The sequence below is a fragment of the Dicentrarchus labrax genome, unplaced genomic scaffold (assembly GCF_905237075.1).
Source record: "Dicentrarchus labrax unplaced genomic scaffold, dlabrax2021, whole genome shotgun sequence".
In the NCBI taxonomy this organism is placed as follows: domain Eukaryota; kingdom Metazoa; phylum Chordata; class Actinopteri; family Moronidae; genus Dicentrarchus; species Dicentrarchus labrax.
In genome coordinates, this window is record NW_026136714.1 from 8458681 (window position 1) to 8479798 (window position 21118).

The 21118-nt window shown below is 41.2% G+C and overlaps 2 protein-coding genes across 6 annotated transcripts in view; both read right to left on the minus strand.

Moving 5' to 3' along the window:
- Positions 1 to 15321, minus strand: part of adgra2 (adhesion G protein-coupled receptor A2) — a 39627-nt gene extending 24306 nt beyond the window's left edge. The window contains exon 1 of the mRNA XM_051423050.1: positions 14304 to 15321. Within this exon, the coding sequence (XP_051279010.1) occupies positions 14304 to 14605 (302 nt within the window). The 5' untranslated portion in view covers positions 14606 to 15321. The remainder of the gene's footprint in view (positions 1 to 14303) is intronic.
- Positions 15322 to 19545: 4224 nt separating this feature from the next.
- The window catches only part of pdlim2 (PDZ and LIM domain 2 (mystique)), a 36887-nt gene continuing 35314 nt past the window's right edge, over positions 19546 to 21118 (minus strand). For 4 of the 5 annotated variants that reach the window (XM_051422530.1, XM_051422526.1, XM_051422529.1 and 1 more), the window contains exon 10: positions 19546 to 20744. In XM_051422530.1, coding sequence (XP_051278490.1) covers positions 20552 to 20744 — 193 coding nt within the window. In that variant the 3' untranslated portion in view covers positions 19546 to 20551. Of the gene's footprint in view, positions 20819 to 21118 lie in introns of all 5 variants that reach the window. The other variant, XM_051422531.1, reaches the window with a different exon arrangement.

Consider the following 21118-nt stretch of genomic DNA (forward strand, 5'->3'; position numbering starts at 1 on the left):
CCTCGGCGTAAGTGACAGATCAGATGGCAGATTGAGTTAATCTGCTCTCAAGAGCAATAAACTGTATGGTACATGGCACGACTGTGTGATAATTTAGTCCAGACTATGGATGGTATCTTTCATTCACTTAACCATTTCAGACCACAAAGGCCTCTGAGAAATCAGACTAGGCTAATTGAATCCATCTAATCTATGTAAAAAAAAGAAAACAGGGCCACATGTCAGGCTCCAGGATCCCATTCACGCATTTCATCTAATTCATTTACATGAAGATCAAAAAGCAGGAGGTCATATGAAAAGAGCCAGATCAAACAGATGCACAGACACCAGCCCTTCTTTGTGTGCTGTATAGTAGAAGGGTTAAACAGGGTCAGTAAACCACAGTAGACATGGAAAGCACACATATATATACAGTATATACCAACACTTCACCTGCTCTGCTATGTTTTCTATTACCTACGAGACTGAAATGAAAATATGATTCATATACATATGAACCAATTCTATTATGTTAGTAGTATGAAGGTTATCTTGAGCTCAAGGGAAGAGATGCTGTGTCTTTTTAGAGTGCTGCAAGGAGAAAACCTTGTACAGTACATGGTCCCAAACATGCCCCAAAATAACTCAAATAGGCAAATACTTAAAAAGCCTTTGCTTGATTGTACTAATTACTTTCCATATTTAGTTAATTGTGCTTCTCTGGCACATTTCTGAAAAAATTCAACCTTCAGACAAATAGTACAATCATAGGATAGAAAAAAGTATGTATTTAGAAATTATGGGGTACAATTGTAGTGTTTTTTCCCAAAAGTTCAAACTATGAAACAATGTCATCATTTAAGTGCTCTTATAAATTCATCCCCTTGACCCAGATGTTGGCAGAGATTTATTAAAACAGATATCCAGTTTTAAAAGCAACCTTAAAGTATTAGTTGCCCTGAGTGCGGACTTACAGATTTTTGTGGTCGTTTTTAATTAATTAGTTTGAAAATAAATATGATTACTATTACTATGCTTGATGTTTCAGCAGCAAGTGCCACAGCTCAGTGTTAGCTCAGGGTTTCCTTGGTGCGTGACAGAGTGTGAAAAAGTAAAAACCCTACAAAGAGTCTTGTCTAGTAAACCACAGCAGCTCCTCCCTGCACCATGCCACTCACTTTGTTGGTTTGCTCAATTTGCTTCCTAAACCCACAAAGCCTTTGAGGGCCACACAGGGGCATGACAGCATGTCGCAAATCGTATTTGCTCACTGATTTACTTCCGCTCTCCCCCCTGACTCCTAACTGGAAGGCAGTCTCGCTGTGACATACTGCCTCAGGTCTGAGGGAAGTCCTGATGTGTGTATGTGTGTGTGTGTGTGTGTGTGTAAATATGTCTGTCTGTACCTGTGTGTACTGTAAACTGTAACTGTCTTTCAAAAGCAGCAAGCTTCTTACAGCTGCTTTTGGTTTTGGGTCATTGTCAACCAATCATTTCACTGAGGAATCATCTCTGTGGTGGAATTGGGAATGCTTGCTGTGTGGTGTACGGTAAGGAGCTGCTGAACAGAGTCCTTTCAGCTTTCCAGATCGCAACCTGGTGCAGAGGGACAGCAAGGGAAAACACATCCTTCTATCTCCTGTTCTAACCACAGCTAGAATGCTTTAAACCCAAACTCAACAGGAAGTCCTGTTTGCAGTCGGTTACCGCGGATGGTTTGGTGTCAATATCTTTGCACCCTCCATACTTTCGCCTTAAACTAGAAACACTTGTGTTTTTTTAGAGAGTGGGAACCATATACAGGAAATGCTCCATCCTGGTTTGGCACTTATTGCCGGACATGAATGGTATGCATTTGAATAAAAAATGCTGATTCCAATTGGCGCCTGTTGCCTTCTAAATATTTAGGCATGCTGGACTCAGACAGTGAGTTCTATGTAGCTGCAGGCCTCTACAACTAACAACAAACTCAATAAGGAGTCTTAAGGAGGGATTTATATTTAATAAGAATTAATCTGCAGGCTAAGCTGCTTGCTCTCATTACCTATGTATTACTCTTTACAATATTTGACTGCTGAGGGTTTTCTTTCATTTTGAATACAGAGCATTTCTGCAGTGTTACCTGGAGCTGCTACAGTGTGACTCCATGTTGGTCACCGACAAAACAGCATGAAGACTTGAGTCCTGATTAGACGCTCCACCTCTTGTTCCACCTTAATAAAGTGCTCCAAGGCCAACAGAGACGGAGAGACGCAGGTTCAGCATAATAAAGAGAGTCAAAACAACCCAACAGGGCCACTGTGTAAACATCATTTAACTTTGGATAGGTCTCTTACCCTCAAGGACCACACGCGAGGTGAAAGACAAGAACCCTTGAAAGAGACTGGTAACGTGCCATAAATCCAGCCCTAATTCGGAGACCAATGGGAGCCAGATAATGAGAGTGATTTTCAATGAGAGTCTCAGAGGGTCATTATTGAATTAAGCCCTGTTTAATTAGCATGCTGACTTGATAATGCACATGCTGGTCCGTGTCACAGCAGTACGGAAGTTCATATAAATAAATAAAAATAATTTAGCCTTGAGGGAATTTTCCTTAAAGGTAATTAAATTCTGCTGAAAGCAATACTATTATCCACTTTTACACTAACAGCACAGCATTGTGTGAGCTCTTTAACTGTGTATGTTACAGCTGTGAACATTCTATACAAAACCATTACTGTTTTTTTACTGCATTTTCCCCCTTTGCTTTCCATTTGAGCTGCATCTTCTTTGCCAGAGTTACATTTCAAGTATACTGGCAGTTTACAGAGGAGAACTAAGTGGACATGGCAGCATTTCTCTTTATATACACATCACACACATTGCACTCAGAATAATAAGGACAGACGTAGTGGATCAACAAAATACTGTGGTTAAACCAAAAGATGGATTAAAAACATGTATTACTTAATTTGGCTGTTAAAAGGTTTTCCGAGGCCGCTTAGTCCGTCCAACTGCCAGAATTAATAGATCAAAAAGCCATTACAAAAAAAAACTACTCGTACAGTTTACCTCATGGACAAGGAGCTGGGGTTTTATTTCAGAGTCAGTTATGACGTCAGTGAGAGAGGATAATATGATTATACCTGTGTGACATCACACGTTAAAAAACTGATGGCCTGTTTAAACATTGCTTGACTTAAAGAAATAGTTTACCATTTCAGGAAAGTACACTTATTCCCTTTCTGCTGAGAGTTAGATGAGAAGAACACCAGTACACTTAGTGGTATAAATCTTCTCATCTAACTCTCAGCAAGAAAGCAAAAAATTTTTTAACTTTTGCTTGAAAAGTCCAGTCTGTAACATTTAGTAGGATCTATTTGCAGGAACATATATGTATAAATGTGTTGTGTAAACCCCTTAAAATAAGAAACGTTATGTTTTTGTTAGCTTAGAATTAGCCTTTTATATCCACAGACGCCGCCTTCCATGTGGCTGCCATGTTGATCCGCCATGTTGGCTCTACATAGGGCCGTTTGCGTTTTTCCCTTTTCTTTCACTAATTTCGCCGCCACTGTAGTTTCTTCTTACAGCTTGGAAGGGGAGGGTAAAGCGAAGGAGTTGCAATCTGCAACTACACTGCTAGATGCAACTAAATCCTACACACTGGACCTTTAATGAGTGGGATTTGCTGCATTAGGGCAAGTCAGGTAATGACAAGTATGTTCTCAGTCTCAGAATATGCTCAGGACAGCATATTCACTCTCTCAGTTGGTTAGAATAAACATTATGTGACTCAGGACCATGAACACATGGCATGGAGCACAAACAGAACATACAACAATAACAAAAAGATAGCACACGGCAGGGCTAAAGTACAACAAATGTTACTTAAACAAAGGAAGGACATTCTTCAAAAAGGCACCTAGTTTAAAGATAACTTTGGGCTTATCTGATTGTAATGACAAAATTGATTTAAACATAGATGGCAAATATGTTTCTCTATAAATCATCAGGCTAACACATTCAAACAAAATATGATACTCATCTCTTAAACAATTGTCATTACAAAGGCTGCAGATCCTCTGGTTTCTATCCAGCTGTCTATATCTTCCAACAACTTTAGTAATGCTGGTGTTGTTCTATAAAACTACAAATAGCCTGCCGTTAAATACGTTTCTAAAATTGTATCCTGTCATATGTAATATATTTGTCTACAGGTGAACCGGCTTCAAAATGACCAATTAGTGTAGCCCACAATAAAAAGTTTATATTCACATTGAGGTTAGAGATCAATTGTAACTTCAGGTTTCAGTAGACAGCCGTCTAACACTTTTATCACTTGTGTACATTGACACACACTCACACACACACACACACACACACACAAACCCTTGCTGAGTTGGGGCTCCTGTGGCAACAAACTTGTAGCAGTAATTGGTGTGGACCTTCAGTAGTGGCCGAGAATTCTGGGTCATGACATGTCACAGGATTGTTTTTTTTTGTGTGTGTGTGTGTGTGTGTGTGTGTGTGTGTGTGTGTGTGTGTGTGTGTGTGTCACTAGTACGTCCTGCTGGTACATATGGCGCATGCATTTTATTACAGGTTTCTACAATCACTAAAGAAAGACCTTCAACAAATCAGGGTACATTAGTTTACACCTGTTAAAATTTAAAGAAAGCCTTTTTGCTTCTGTTAAAATGTCTTCTAAGAAAAAGATTTAAAAGCCATCGCACAAAGCACAGAGGTGAACTCATGTTTTCACACAGAAAGCATCCTGTTTTAATTAACTCAAAGAACTGTGTTGTAGGGCCGTCCAATGCTTTTCTCTGCTAATGCTGTCTGTTGTTACCTGCTAATAAAGGACTTTGAATTACTGTGTTGAAAACTGCTATACAAAATAAGCTACTATTATAATTGTCATTATGGTCTCATTTTTCTCTGCTGATTACTGTATTTGTTTCTGGTTGTTGTTGCTGTGAATAAAAGCTATTATCAATTCTGTTTAGGTCCAGGACTTCATCATTCTATCCCTGCAAAAGTCTGATACGTTATTAATTATTTACACACTTACAGAATTACATAATAATTGGGGTTGATTAAACTGTTAAGTGTTAAGAGATGTGTTTTTTTGTCTGACAGTGCCTTTGTCCTTATTCACGTATTTCAATAGTGTTTCTCTATTTGGCAGCTTTTGTATTTCACCCAAAAGTAATCTGCAGTTTAATTTAGATGGAAGATAACATGTTTTGAATAAAGTGTTTTAATTTTGTCTCCAATGTCTGAGGTTTGGCCAGACTAAATGTGGCTTTTATTTTATTTTATTTTTTTTTTTTTTTTTGAGTGTTTATAGTTTGGGAAAGTAAATTGTCATTTCAGGAAATGTGTGTAAATGGGCTGTGAAAAAAAAATAAAACTGTAAAAATGTCATAGTCTGTGTCACCAAACCCCATATAATAAATATGCTGCAGATGTTTGGATTGTATATTATAGATTTGCTACTATGCTGGCTGTGCATGACATGATAAAATACAATTATTATTAATTTCATGTCATGAAAATGATCAAAATTGACGACATTTACGTTGACTGTTTGCAAATGCGTGGTTTTGGTATTTGTATCAGGCTTCAAAAGGCTGTATCAGTCTCTCTAAGTCTCCCTCTTGCTAATGGACACTTTTGCAGAGACAAGAAGAGGAAGACTGAAGGGAAGAGGAATGAAAGAGAGCATAAGCAGAGAGATCTCTCAGACTGGGAGGTGGCTGTGTCATCTTTGTTACAATAAGTACTTTATAAGAGGCCTCCAGACTGTGCTGACTATTCAGCGACTGGGTCCGTCCAAATAGCTTAACCCTTTCGTCGTAAAAAAAGACGAGAGAACCACCAAATCCGGCGGTCCCAGGAGCCCCTTGCACCCTGAGCCTATCCTCAGAGAGTCACATCACTGAATGTAACAGAGAGACTAAATGCCCCCGAGCACAAAAGGCACTTTAGCAGCAAATGCATGTCAAGATGTGAATGTGCCCATTGTGTCTGACCCACCAGAGGCCTTGTAGCAGCCACCAGGGAATGCTGCCAAGCTACAAGCCCCATTTACCGCCTGTCATGGAAAGGAGCATCCATGTAATTGCATGCAAAATATTTTTTTGAAATCATTCTGCGAACCCTGATTGAGTAATCATCAGTCCTCAAACAGGGAGAGGAGGACGAGAGAGGCCACATTAAGGGGTGGAACAGATTCTTGTCATGCGTGTTTGAGTGACAAATGAATGAGTTGGATGATTTATAGAGAATCTTGCATTACTTAGCTTTATTATCATACTTTCCTGCCTTGAGGGTAGATACAGGGAGTGAGCTCCTGCATTTGATATGTGCAACCACTTATTATAGAGTATACTGCATTGTGCTTGGGTTACCAGGCTGGACCAGGGAGTATGGCTTTGTGGTTTGTGGTTGTGTGTGAGTGTGTGTGTGCAGATTTAGATGCACAAGTGTGTGACCTATCAGATTTATTTATATGGAAAGTGTGTATGTTTAACTCTGTGTGTGTTTGTGTGTGTGTGTGTGTGTGTGTGTGTGTGTGTGTGTGTGTGTGTGTGTGTGTGTGTGTGTGTGTGTGTGTGTGTGTGCATGAGTAGTCCAAAAGCTACTAGTCTAAAATTAAAATCTGGGTTTTTTGAAATGTCTCTAATTAGAGAGGGGAGGACTGAAGCCTATTTTGAGAGCTGTGGCCATGCACGCCCTTCCCATATGTGTGTGCACAGGCAAACAGAAACACACACACACACACACACACACACACACACACAATACCCACTTAAGAGAGGAAGGTCCCCCACTTGCAGTTAGTCTTATTAGACAATTCATCGAGTTTTGCTAACAGGAACTGTCCCTGAAGTGTGTTTTTTGTGCCGTCTACTCAAAATTTACTAAAGCTGGACAACCAGTGAACTTTGAAGACGTAAACAAGTAGCTGCTATGAATATTAACAGCCAGAGAACACAAGTTGAAATACCGCCGCCTTACTGTAAAGCTGCAATAAATTATTGCAATATTTAGAGTCAAAGACAAGTCAAGACAAACCAAATTGGAAAGTTTATGGCTGCAGAGCAGGAACACAATAGTCAGTTTAATCACTGTCTAAAGTGTTTTTACACTTTTAATGAGGCAATTTAGTGAATTTAGCCTTTTCAGACAGTTGAGTGGAATGTGGTGTATGCCTGGCTAACATTGTCTCATTGTTCTGTCTCATAACCAGCCTCTGTTTTCTGCTCCTGAGCAAAGACTGCTGGGAAATCAGGCTGCTTTTACAAAGGGTCGGCTAAAATCTTTCTGCCCCAGATACTCTCACGGTGTCTTTACAGGCATCTGTGAGAAGGTTGTGTTTTTGTTTTGTAGTTTGTTGTGTGACTGCCGAGAATCACCATCACAGTTCACATCTCGTCAATCCTAATTACCGCACGTCAACCAGCGTGACACCAGAATTCATTAAATAATCATAAAACATGTATTACAAAAAATATGGTAGACCAACATGCTTTCCAGAGAATGATTTGATTTCAGCTGAAGGAATACACATTATACTGTATCTTTAAACAGCGGTCAACTCCATCAATAATGATTTTAATAAAAGCTTATTGCTTTATTTCACAACTGCTCTGTCCCTTTGATTGAGGCTGTAAACCAACTCATATTAACAAAAGGAGCGATGGATAGAAGAATTCAAGTGACAGATTTTTAATATCTTGTGGTTCTATGTTACCGTAATACCATATTCAATATTAAAATAGTGGTTGAAGTGATGATAGACTTATTATAAAGCTGAGTTGTTGTTGGTTGGTTTACATGGAATCAGATAATTAAGAAATTGTAGCCACAATCTATATGGATAAACTAAACACTGAAACTGGACATATTTGAGTTACAGAAATCTGAGATTAATCGATTTGCCCCGCTTGAAAATCTGGCAGCCAATGTGTAACTGATATCAGAAAATCAGTGTGTGATTGACCTGAATCTTTGTAAAATAATACAGGTATAACATTTTTTTAAAATAAGTTCATTTATTTTTATTGATGGTCTAAAGACAGTTGTTCATGTCATTATCCCTTCTAGACCTGACTATTGCAATAGAGAAGAATCGATACCACTCTCATTTCTATTTGTGTCTTTACGCTAAGCTAACTGTCTCCTGGCTGACAGATAAAGCCAGGAGACAGTTAGCAGATGTAACAGTGGTATTGATCTCAGAATCCAACTCCTAGCAACAAAAACAAATAAAGCATGTTTTCCAAAATATCTAACTTTAGGCTATACTACAATCCAGCCTTGGAATAGAGCTCTTCTCAACCTTATGTTGTGTGGTTCACATAATATGTTAAAACATACAACATCTAGACAGACTAAGTTGCTGTTAGCTCAGACATCTATGTAATTACAATGTAACATACGTAACAGCAACATAACTACCCAGTTGCTGCACTGGTACATTTTCATGGGAGTTGGAGTTTTTTGTACACTGACAAATAAATTCTGGTTCAACTTGTTTAACCTTAAAATCTCTGCAATGGATGCCAGTTCATTGGAAAATATGGATACTAAACTAAAGAAATGCTAAATAAGAGATTGTATTGAGGTATTGGGACAAAGACTAACTTGGACATCATGAATTCAGCTCTCAAAAATTGCACCATGATCCTGATTTCAAAAGGGGACCATGCATTAGTCCTCAAAAGCTATGAACAGTTTGTCAGCTGAGCTTAGATCACTCAGCTCAGCAACCATATTTAAATCTGTTTGAAAACCTATTTTCATAAATGTTAATTAATATAATGTTACTGTAGGTGAATAATCATCAGTTTAACTCAAGAGTATTCAGATTATATTATGGAAGTTCTTTACTGTACTATTGTCATGGATTACTTCTCAAGAGAAAGCATAACAGAAAGACTAACACACATGCACACACTGAAGCCACAGGCATTCCCACCCATTATCTCCATCTGTATCCATGTGTGTTGTCGACCCAGAGCAGGAACTTTGGGGGCCGCTGTGGTCAGACACAGGGAGAGGGAAGTTAGCGCTGGCAAAGAAAAGTCAAAGTCAGGCATTTTTGGAGTAAGATAAGAAGAGAGCGGCGTGAAAGGAAAAACTAAAATAACAAAAAGCCACTTGGGGGTATGAGATTACTATGACAACACATTGCTCTGTTTTTGCCAGGTTTTGTAGTATCGCAGCCTTATAATCAACAAACACAACGAGGTGATAAGTGAAATACACATTCATCATCCAAACAGGCGGTCAGCTACAGTACAGCACAGTAGGTGTGTGGAGATGTCCCATTCTGGTTGTGTTACCTTGACCTGGGGCACAATAAAACCCAGGGGTTTGTGTGGCATTGGCAGGTGCTGCAACTGAATATAAAGCTCTGAGTATCCAGTGTCAACCCTTTGTTTGCTTTTTTGATTTATTGCTGACCACTGCCCCACCTAACATGTGTGGAGGAGAGCCCGCTCCCCCTCCTCTCAACACCTTTCCCCACATAAATAAACCCTATCGCGGCAGGAATGCATGGGGTCCAGCGCTCTCCCTGCTATTGGAATTCTCCCTGCTGATAAGATGACTGTTTAGGATGCTTCATCGGCATACTCCCGTCTCAACACTTACTGACTCACAGACCCAACATAAACCACCAACACATCTGCTGGCCGTCCACACATGTGCCACAAGTAAGAGGCTGACGATGTGACTCAGAAGATAAAATAGCGATTAAAGGGACGCGGATCATTCATACTGTAGCCAATTGATGATACTGTTGAGGTGAGCTGACTTGGAGTGAATGAAGACACAGAGGATTCATCAAATACAGTAAACAATAACAGACTGTGTGATGGTCGGTGGAATGAAAACCAAAATTAAATACAGAGAAACCAGACAAATGTGGGGTTAAGTGTAAAAACAAGTCTGTCCTCTCCATCAAAAGCTCCTATCGGACGTCTTAAATTAGTAACCTCCAAACGTTTCCAGTAGCAAATTGGTTAAACTTTGGTGTCCTATACTCAACATTATTCCAGCTAAAACCCAGACAAGATCAAACATAGCTACATTGAGTTAGACAGGCTTTAGAAACATTCACAAGAATCATTTTGTTGTTTTAGATTCACAAATACTCTCACTTCTGTCTGGCGAATCTAAAGCTGCAGCCAGGAGCTGGTAAGCTCAGTTTAGCACAAAGAGTGGAAAAAGGGGGAAGCTGCTTGCCTGGCTTGGTCCAAAAGTAACATCTGCTTACCGACACCTCTAAAGCTCATTAATTATGTTAAACTTAATCCTTACAAACACAGAATTGGAAAACCATCAGGAGCTGAAGCAGCAGTAGCAAATAAGCTTATTTCCCAAAATGCCAAACTATTGTTTTAATGAAGTTACCCAGACCAGGCACCCTGCGGAAAAGAAAGTAATCAACAGTAAATGATTGTGTGCAACCGTTGAGTTATTGAAATGTGGTCTAACCATCGCTTCAACTGTTTCAATCCGCAGAGAGCAATGCAACAGGGTTTTTTAACTGCCTCTCATATGACATCAATGCCTAGCTCCCCAAGAAGACACTGAAAGGCAATTGAAAGCTCCTAAAAGCAAGTAATGAGCCATTTAAGCTTAAATAATTTGGTTTCACAAGCTATCTTTTTTTTTCATAATAGAAATTAATAATCTGTAAACGCTATTCAATATGAAGCTACAGTTAGCAGCCAATTAGTTGAGCTTAGCACAAAGACTCAAAACTCTTACACTCTGGCTTTTGTATATTACACACACAAGATAGAATTTGACTGAGGTTTAGAGGTGCTTGTAAGCAGATTTTGTTAGTTTTGGACAGAGGCTAGCGGGTTCCCCCGTTTCCAGTCTTTATGCTAAGCTGACTGGCTGCTAGCTGCAGCTTTATATCTAGCGTACATATGACAGTGGTATCGATCTTCTCATCGTACTCTAGGTATGAAAGCAAACAGATGTATTAATAATTGCTTCAAAGGGCAAGCTAAAACTAGGATCAGCTGATTGTTCAGCAACAACCTCCCCAGTATAAACTGGAACCTTAACAACTGTTCATTTACAACGGTGACCCTTACAGATAAAAATATAACTGTCCTGCTTGGAATATTCTTACCTTAAACTCTTGACTACCAGCCAGCAACACTGACATACTGGGCTTAAGTGCAGCCACGAAGGGAGCAACTGCCTTGCAGCTGTCTTGGGTGAGGGGGCATCGGGCCAAGGGCGGGCATGCTGACCCCCCACCCTGAGCATCTGTGCCCACTCATTCAGGCTGGCACCCACTGAGCCAAAGCCATCAGTCATTGACGACGATGACAACAAAATACGCCAAGGGAGGAGTACGGCTTTGACTTGGGTAAAAGCCACAAACTATGAGACACCAGCACAGTCACACATACACTGCCACTGTACATTCTCTTCATTTGTCTGTTATCCATTAAAACATTAAAACAAACACAGCTGCCACCACACAGCGCTGAGAAAGGAATTATTGCTCTGTGTGTTTTTGGGGCTATAGGCCGAATGTGTATGAAATATATCCATCCACAGGCACGGATTTTTTTTCATCACCAAAATAACAGAAGTTCCTCTTTCGCACAGAAAAGACTGATAATAATAGAGACATGGAGCAATGCTTTGTGAAGTGAAGCTATGCTGCTGCACTGAGGAGCCCTGCCTCCTCCTCCTCCTCCTCCTCCTCCTCCTCCTCCTCCCTCTCACCCCAGTGTGGAAGATCTGTTAGTCAGGGGCTGGGGAGTTTTCAGTCTCCAGGGGCACATCCTTCTGAACCGCCTGCCAAGCTTCTCCTCTCCCTCCTCCATCCTCTCTCTTGCTCTGCTCTCTTTCTTTGTTCCCCTCTTGCTTCCCTCTTCCCACTTCTTCAACTCCTCATGTTCAACTCTCTCCCTCACTTCAGCCTCTTTTCAACTTCCGTCATTTACTCTCCCCCCTCAACGACGCCACTTTTCGCTTTCACACTCTTATCTATTTCCCCCTTTCTACCCTTCCGCTCCTCTTCCTCTCCCAGTGATCCAGCTCCTTTGCAGCCGTGCATAATTAGGCCTAAACACAAGCCTGCGCAGGCTCACATCTGGAAGGAGTTTGGACATGGCAGTTTCCTACCAAGACGACTAAATATTTAGGTTGAGAGTTACTGCGTGTGGATGAACTCATGATAGAGGGGGTGGGAAGGGAAGAGAAATTGGAGGCTGGAGATAAAGAAAAAGAGGGAAAGTGGGACAAAAGACTGGAGCTCATGGCTGAGAATAGCATGATGCATCATTAAACTGGCGATAAGTGTGAGTTTATAGAAATGGTGCAGTATATAATCTGACACACAGTAATGTAATCAAAGTGGATTGTAGGCATTGATGAGTCGAAGGAGGAGGTGATAGTATTGGGGCGACTGGTTGCTCCTCCATAGCTGGCAGGAACAACAAACAGCCAACTAATAGTTTTAATAAACAAATCCCTGTTGGGATTTCCCATGAGGCTGAGGGGCCTCAGCTGGAATGTTCACAGGGGCCAGCTGTTGTGCATTACACGTAGCAGCCGGCCCCGGAAGCCCTGGGCCTGGTGTCCTCCAGCCTTTGCCTGCTCAGCATGGAGGAGAGCATTCCTCCAGGCTGCCCCAGGAGAGAGGGCTGACTGTCAGGCCGTCCGATGTGGGGAGGGACTGAGGTGGCGTAGGGCACGGGGAAAGCTTCCCTGCTGCACCTGGGATACTGTCCGCAGTCTCTGAGCGGACTGAGGAATGTCAGGAATAACACGAATATCAACACAACTTCTCACATTCCACATCTGGAGCTAATGTCATCAGCAATGATGGGAGCATGGGCGCTTGAGGAACTCACCAAATCTTCAGGAAAATGGACTTTCCAGACACCAGAGTTCCCAGGAAAGGTAAAAGGTAAAATGGCGGATTATGAAAGGAATTATTTGCTCCTTGTACACAGCCACAGAAAAGTATCACAGAATGCTAGACATCTGTACAAAAACAACTCAACCAAAATTAGTAGACGGAGGGATGGAAGATTATCTTCAATCACCTCAACCACTGCCACCCAAGCCTTTTTTTTTCCAGCAATGTGTTCCCCAGATGTTTATGCTGCTTTTATTAAGCAAGAAACATAAGGCCCTATAAATGGACTGCTGGCTGGCTTTAGCCCTCCTGGGGCATAAATCCCCTAACTTTACCTCATATGCTCGCTGCAGTGGGGCAATTGAACATGTTTTTTTACTGTGCCCATGTGCTGCTAGCATTTCTCCCACTGGGTCAGAGTACATAGGCAGTAACTTACTGTGGGAACAAGCTATTTCTTCAGAAAGCCTGAGCAGCTGCTTTACAACCGAATAGAAACACCACCCAAAAAATGTGTCAGTGACAGATCAGTAGTCCATCCATCATGAAAGATAGTGTGTTTTGGCCCATGATATGGCCCTTTCAAGTTCTGTCCAAATAGACCACACGAATAACTGCTTCATAATTAAAAAATATCAAACTAAGCCTAGAATCATTGCTGTCCAGTTCTCACCAAATAGCTTTTGGTATTTTTCTGATCGGAAATACTCAAAACATGTTTCTGTTTATTCTAGTTTTGCAAGTCCAAGTCAGCTGGAACATGTGCACAGTGGAGGGAGAAAGAGAAAGATGAACTCAGAGCTGTCTGGCTGGGTCAGAGTCAAATTTAAAGTGACAGAGTTGTGTCAAAGAGGCAGGGCCAGATGATGGCTACAGTCAGCCTGCCCTCTAACTGATCTTCCTAATGCTTTACAGAAAGGCGACGCTCAGCCCTCCACTACAGAGTTAAACTAGATCAAGATGTAAACTTCTGACCTAGCAAGGCTTATTACTGCAGCAAGTCCTCAATACAGTTAAACATAAGGTCATGGGTTCGGAGTCATGGGTGTGTGGGCCTAAGCGTATCACTGTACCCTCACCTTTTTTTTCACATGCATGTATTTAATGTAAAATACACCATCAGAACTAAACATTCACCCAGTTAAATCCAATGGAAACACTGTGGATCCTCAGCCAGTTAGAGTTCACATTTATGGCAAAAAACTATAGCAGCTTAGAGAGCATGATTGGTTTTTCTAACAAAAACCTTTAAAGGATATTATAGGAACACTGCTTCATACAAGAGGATCATACCATAATGTAAGGTCAGCATGTGATCTCAGGGCCACAGACACAGCCTGCACAACAGGCCACAGCAGGGTGATCATAATGGAGAGATATATCATTAGTTCAGAGGTAACAATAAACTTGTCAGACTGTTCCAACTCACAGAGTGGCGGTCCTGTTGGGCAGCAGGCTGGCATCCGGAGGTTCAGTCAGCTCCTCTTTGCTGCAGCTGACCCTTCTCCCCACAGCCTGGACGCCGTGCGCTTTGGACCGCTCGTCCGTGCAGCTGCAGCCGCTGGTGGAGGCCAGCAACCCGGGACAAGCCTGGGAGAGCCTCGGCTCGGAGGCGCACAGCAGGAGCAGCATCAGTACCAGACGCCCCGGCAGCAGAGGGATGCCAACGCCGGGCGCAAACATTGTCCTTCGGCTGGATCTCACCTCAGCTGCACCCCCGCCTCCAGTCATCCCATATCTCCACCATGAAGCTTTCAGGGGGCCGAAAAATTCAGAAAAATGATCTCTCAGGTCTTGAATGAATGGTCAACTTGGAGGTCCTCAGCTCAACAATGAACACTCATCATCCGGTCATTTCAGAAATATTCAGCACCCTTGATTTGCCAAGAGTGTCCCGTTATGTCATGGCAGCGCGGGCGCACAACTCCCTTTGGTCCAAATGGCTAATACATTGAAGGGATGTGTGAGTCCATCCAAACGTCCTCAACGCCAACAAACAGGCGCAATATTCTGTCTTAAAACGCTGGTGGTCGTATTAATTGCTCTAAGAAATGTACATCACTTGTAGGACACTTGGGAGTGTCCACATTACCGTTATCTCCCACACTAAAAGTTAATCCAGGGGTTGATGAGATTCACGACTGAGCAATCACAGCCAGATCCACGCTGTCAAATGTATGAAGAAGTAAAGAAAGTATATTGAAAACTTTTGTCAGTTGTTTCGCTGCTCTTAAAAAAAGTTTTCCTCACTGTTTTCACCGATCCCGGAGATCTCCGTAGACTCCTCTCAACTTCAGACACATTTAAACAGGAGGGGAAAAAATATTATTTCGGACAAGAAGTGAGCTGGTCTTGGTCGGCTCCTGTGCAGCCTAATTCCCAGAATCTAGCGGTTTTGCCTGCTTGCCTCTGTCACACTCAAACTCACTTAGTTACTACCCCAAGAGCGCCCATTCCGTCTGCGTCTGCGCTCTGGTCCCCGCGGTCCTAGCGCATCCAGCCCAGCCGGAGAGAGGCAGAGAGGAGGTTTCACACGTGACCAGGAGTAAACCCACCTGAGCTCACTTCACACATCTTCATCATATCATACATCACACAGTCCAGTGGGATCGTTTATGTATTGTTGTTGGCCTAAATGACACAGAAAATACATAATGTGTGTTGCATACACAAATCTCCAGGTTTAAAATTATTTCTGAATAATCTCCTATTTTGGGTTTAATTTTCATTTGCATTTTATGATGAGGAATATTGACATGATTTCCTTGATTTCATCATCATTATGTATCCTTAGGGGCTCTTTTAAGAGAAATTCTTACAGTAAAGCCTAAAAATACATTGCAGGTGATAATTACAATAGGAAACAGCATCCAACCCCTACAGTGTCATAAAGGGAAATATTATGGGGCAAATAAGAAGATAAAAGAGGATGATAAAGAAAGATTAAATACGTTTTTGGAATATTAATGAGTTAAAGAAAGATTAAATACGTTTTTGGAATATTAATGAGTTCAATGTCATATATCTGTTGTTTTGCTGCTTTTTGATTTGAATTGGTCGTTTCCAGCCTGGTTGTAGAAGACAGGAAGAGCTTGATTTCATTGTGTGCCTGCATTGGGAGAGCAGACTGAAGTTATGAATGAATGCTGAAGGTCTCTTGTGTATTGTGTGTTTCAGCAGATCAAAGGCTGTTCATTCAATCAGCGGGAAAGGGAGGAAGTAGACTTTTATAGATACACTTCAGTTAATTCTATAGTGTTGCTGCAGAAAGAGTTATGGAGGTGCAGAACAATTTGATCTTGAATATAAAATGAGTCTGAGCTGTTATTTTGTAGACGGTTACTTCATGGTATGAGGTAGTGCCATTTTTTTCTATCTCAGAAGCAATTATTTTCCTGTCCACTTGAAGGCCATTGGCAACAGCAAGCTACCCATAAAACACTGCAATAGATAAGTACTTTAAAACAAAAAAAAAATTTTTTGTGGCGATGGCCGCAGTAAGGAAGTGGACGGTGTCGTGAAAGTTACCTTGCCTCCAAATGCAAATTCATGTTTGCACTTCTAACAACTAACTGGCTGAACATTAACAAGAACTGAAGCCCAATTCAAAGTCAGCTGAAAGTGAGAGTGTTGTTCTGTGCATACCACATGTTGTTTTTGCTGTCAAAGTAGAAATAATATATGGGCTAACTGATCTACTGCATGTTGGACAAATCAAATGCTAAGATTTAGAGATACTCTGAGAGAAAAATATTCCAAAAACTTTTTTTAAATATGACATTTTTCCCCCTGAAAGAAGCGCACACAATCCAAAAAATACAAAGGATCATAAACTTCCTCAAAGTCTCCTTTTCACATTTTTGCCTGTGTGTATAGAAAGCTCCCAAAATACAGTCCTGGACTCCATGGATTTCTGTTTTAAAAATACTTTTTGATATACGAGAGGCCCAGGAGGATGGAGACTGTAGCGATTCAAATCTGGACAGCATTTCAAAATATGAGAAGGTGAACCAGGAGTGTTTGAAAATGGACCTTATGCAATTGGGCTTGACATGTATTCACTGACATATCCAAACTGCAGGCACCTCAGTCATGCGAGTATGCCCGGCAGTATAATGGTGCACTGTGCTCTGACCAACAGTGTAGACCCCGGGTTTGTTATTCCTGTATATAATACTGTACACCGGAGGAGGCTCAGAAAGCCAGCATGATTATTGAAAGAAAGCACAAGGAGTGGATGGGCGCCTGCTAAACTGAGGGCTGTTTATCCAAGCTGTTAAATAAGGCTTCAAGTACAACACCGCCCCACCCCCCACCCCCACCCACCCCATCTCCACAAGGCCCAAATCTCTCTCATCTGGAGAGCACAGTTTCCATTTAAAATGTCACGTCCCAAACTGCACATTACATCAAATTGTACTTAATGGCATCCAGACAAACTTTAATGTCGTTCCAACATTTTCTCTCTTTGCACCCCACAGCCCCCTCACTCCTTATAGCCAAGCAAGCAATCTCTCCTTCTCCCTGTTCCACATCTGGACTCCATTCCAGGTGGGGTATTGAGAAAGGGGAGAACATCGGGAAGGAAAGGTGGAACGCAGAGAAGCTTGGAGGCTCAAAAAGTAGTGCTGAGATAATGTCTTAGGGGAGATTTTGGTGGAAGTTATGCAAGCTTTTGGGATGTAGGACAGACAATACGTGAGATTGCTAATGATTCCTCTTGGGCATGTTCCTGTTGTCCTCCAAATCACACGTTTGGGCAGAAATATCTAAAAACAATGAGGTTTTCAGCACAATCAGAGATGTGAACCAGACCAAGTGACTGCTCAGATTGAGGCATTGCTCAGGCCAGTGTTTCTGCCAAAGGATAAACAAAAGAAAACTTCCAGCCGGGAAGCAAATATCAGGCCCTCTATAAGGCCCTCAACTGTTGCTGAGTCTTTCTTGAGCAGCCTATGACATCTAGTGGTGTGATCGGCAGCACACAGAGGGCCGACCCTTTCTCAGCCGCTCTGTCAGTACACCAGTCAGTCCTGCAGTCATGAGCATTTCCTGGATGGATGGTTTTAATTAAGGATTTATGAGGACATTAAACCCACTGCTTCCACAATTTTACGGGGTTATCAAATCATAATGCGGTGCCATATTTTTCAGCAGTAAATACCTTCGTCAACCATTAAGAATTATTATTAGCAGTAGATGTAACAGCAGTAGTGGTGGTAATCCTAATGGCAGTAGCATTTAATCCAGTATACATGTTGTTGTTGCACTGGTTTTACGATGCTATGTTTGTATATTCTTGTCTATATGTATAAAGCACATATGTAATATTTTGTAATCCATATTAAAGGGAGCACTGAATCCTGTAATAACTGGGTAAATCCACATATAATAAAGAAATCCATACTTAAATAAATGTAGTTGTTAGCTGTATGCTTATATAAAACAAAAATTGATTCGCCAAAGTTTAGATACACATTCTGTGCAGTAGTAGTTCTACTCCTGAGTTATTTTTCCTCTCTCATTTTTCAGCCTGTCCAAAGTTCAGATACACTTTTGAAGCTGTGGTGACACCGCCCTCTTCTGGTTAGCAGAGGGAGTACTATGAATATTGTTTAAAAAGATCTTTTCCACAGGATGATTCTAGTTGGGCTATGAAAAGTAAGACAGGGTTAGTTCCTTCTGACAGAACACAACCCCAGGCTGTTTTACATTAAACAAAAAGCAATCCAATTTAAAACTCACTCTGGCAATGTGCCGCATAACTCTACCCTTGTCAAACCTGTCCTCTTAGAACAGTGATGTGTCTGCTCCCCATTGATTAATGCTGTTAACTACAGCCAGTTGATCATATAGTTTCAAGAGTGTCTGTACAACAGTCGAAACTAATTATTTTCATGTAACCGCTGAACCTGGAATTTGAACAGGAAGCAGACTGACAACAGCTCAATCGGAGAGATCTGTGTAGTTGGTCTGATGTGTATCTTCCAAGTCTCATGGGCCTTGTTACTATATGCAATTGTGTGGTGAAACTGAGGTAATCACTGTTCCTCTACTCCAGTATTGCCAAAACAGACACCAGTAGGACAGTGGCAACAGTCCTTTCTTCATGTTTCTTATGTAACATGTCTCCTAACATTGCTATCAGGGATTCATTTTCATCCCAAATGGAGAATTAAAATATAAATAATAATGTTTTATATGCAGTTAAACACTGACATAGTACAGTGTTTGGTAGGGAATGGAGTCATCATTATTGTAATTAGGCACATCTGTGTTTTACTGCAGAGATTAAACTAAATGTTAGCTGTGAAAAAAAGTCTATTGAATTTAAAGACAAATCCATGTCATTTATTACATAAAGTATCATTACCAACTAGAAATGGTTTTGTTAATCTATATATTTCCTGTTTATTATGAGTTAAAATGTATTATGAGTCAAATATCTGCCTTACCTGTTTGGCAAAGAGTCTAAAAACAACTTTCGTTGACCCCTGCAAGGTGATTATAATATAAGAAATAAATATAATAGTAAGTGTGTAATGTGAAGTCAGTAAAAAAAACTTTAAAACCAGGCAGACATCCCCAAAAAGTAAAGAAACTGTGATAATGTAGGAAAACATTTCAAATCTAACCACTTATAGCAACACAGTCATCATCACTGAAGAAGCTTCGGGTTGTGCGATTTTATTAAGTGCCACATGAAATGCAAACATTATAGTGTGTCTCTGAGTATTGCTGTAACTGGAAGTGTAGTATCGTCATCAATTCTTTTCACACTAAATGTCCTGTGCATACATTATGCATTTTAAATGGTCTATATTATAGAATACAGTTCAATCACAAAAACATCAAAAATATTTGTATATTGAATGAGTCCCTCATAAGCAACAAAACAGCAAAACAATTCAGCATATATGTATTTTTTTCATTATTTCTACTCATAGATTCTGCTTACAAAAGAAATATAGAAAAACTCAAAGGCTTTAGGCCCGACTCTAGCGCAAAATTCACACACTCCATCGCGTCTGCAACAACTTTACCCCCCCTTCCCTTCTCTCTCTCTCTCTCTCTCATGCACACACACATAGTCACACGCACAGATGTAGGGGAAGGCACGCAGAAGCCACCACACTTCTGCATGTGAAAGCATGCACTCATACACACCCACACCCACACCCACAGCACTGTCTGTGTACAGTACATCTTTAAAATGGCAATGGCATGCAGTGTAGGTGATATTTTGGTCCCTTTGTGTCAGCAGGAGATTCAAATGATTATCCAGATCCTCAGAGAGTCAGAGAGCCAGTCCTGTTGAGTTTGTCTAAAGCGTTGGTGTTATGTAAATCTGGCCTTAGTACAATGTGATGTGGGCTTGAGTCCACGGCAGCTGTGCATAATTAGAGCCAAGAATAATCTAAAGAGACTGTGGAGGCTGGGCCATATGGAAAACAAAGCCCCAATTCTCTTACATTATAAGAAAAGGCAAGAAAGTGAATCATAATATTGCAAAGAATGGTTAAATTTGATCAGAAAAGAACATCCTGTGTCATATAGCTGACTAGTGTCCACCTCCACACCCCATCCCAAGGTCTATAACTGAGTCAGATGAGGTGGCGCTTCAGGCAGACAAGCAGCACTCTACGTCCAGAGCGGGGCAGGTGTGAGGCAGCAGACTCATTGGCGAGGGGACACGGTGGCTCGAGGGGAACTACCTAGGCCTTGGTGCCTCTCTTTGGCGTGCTTCTCACAGTACATCATATCTCCAGCCCAAAAGTGACCTCTCATTCTGAGGTTAAGGCCGCAATCTGTGCAAGTGTAGCACTCTGCGTGGCGGAAGTGGTCGTCCGTGATGCGCACAGCCAGCGTGCTGTGGAAAGATGAATGCAGTCAGACACCAGACAAAAGGGTGAAATGTATTTCCAATGCAAATCAGCTCGAGAGCTGCAAAAGATCAGCACAGATAAACATCAGTTTCATTTGTATCTGTAGAAAAACACGTTGACACCACAGCACAATTATTAGCATGTTCACGTCATACTGATTAAAACTGAAACTTTTAATCGTGCTTAAATAGAAACGAATGCATCACCTGTTACCTATATCACTTACATCATTGGTTCTCTCACATCCCCCTTCAGAAGTCGAAAAAAGGTCATGCCCCACTCCCCGCATTTTTTAGCATTCATTAATAATAATGAAAAAGAAACTAATAAAAAAGTAGAAGTTGAATTTTAGCGATAT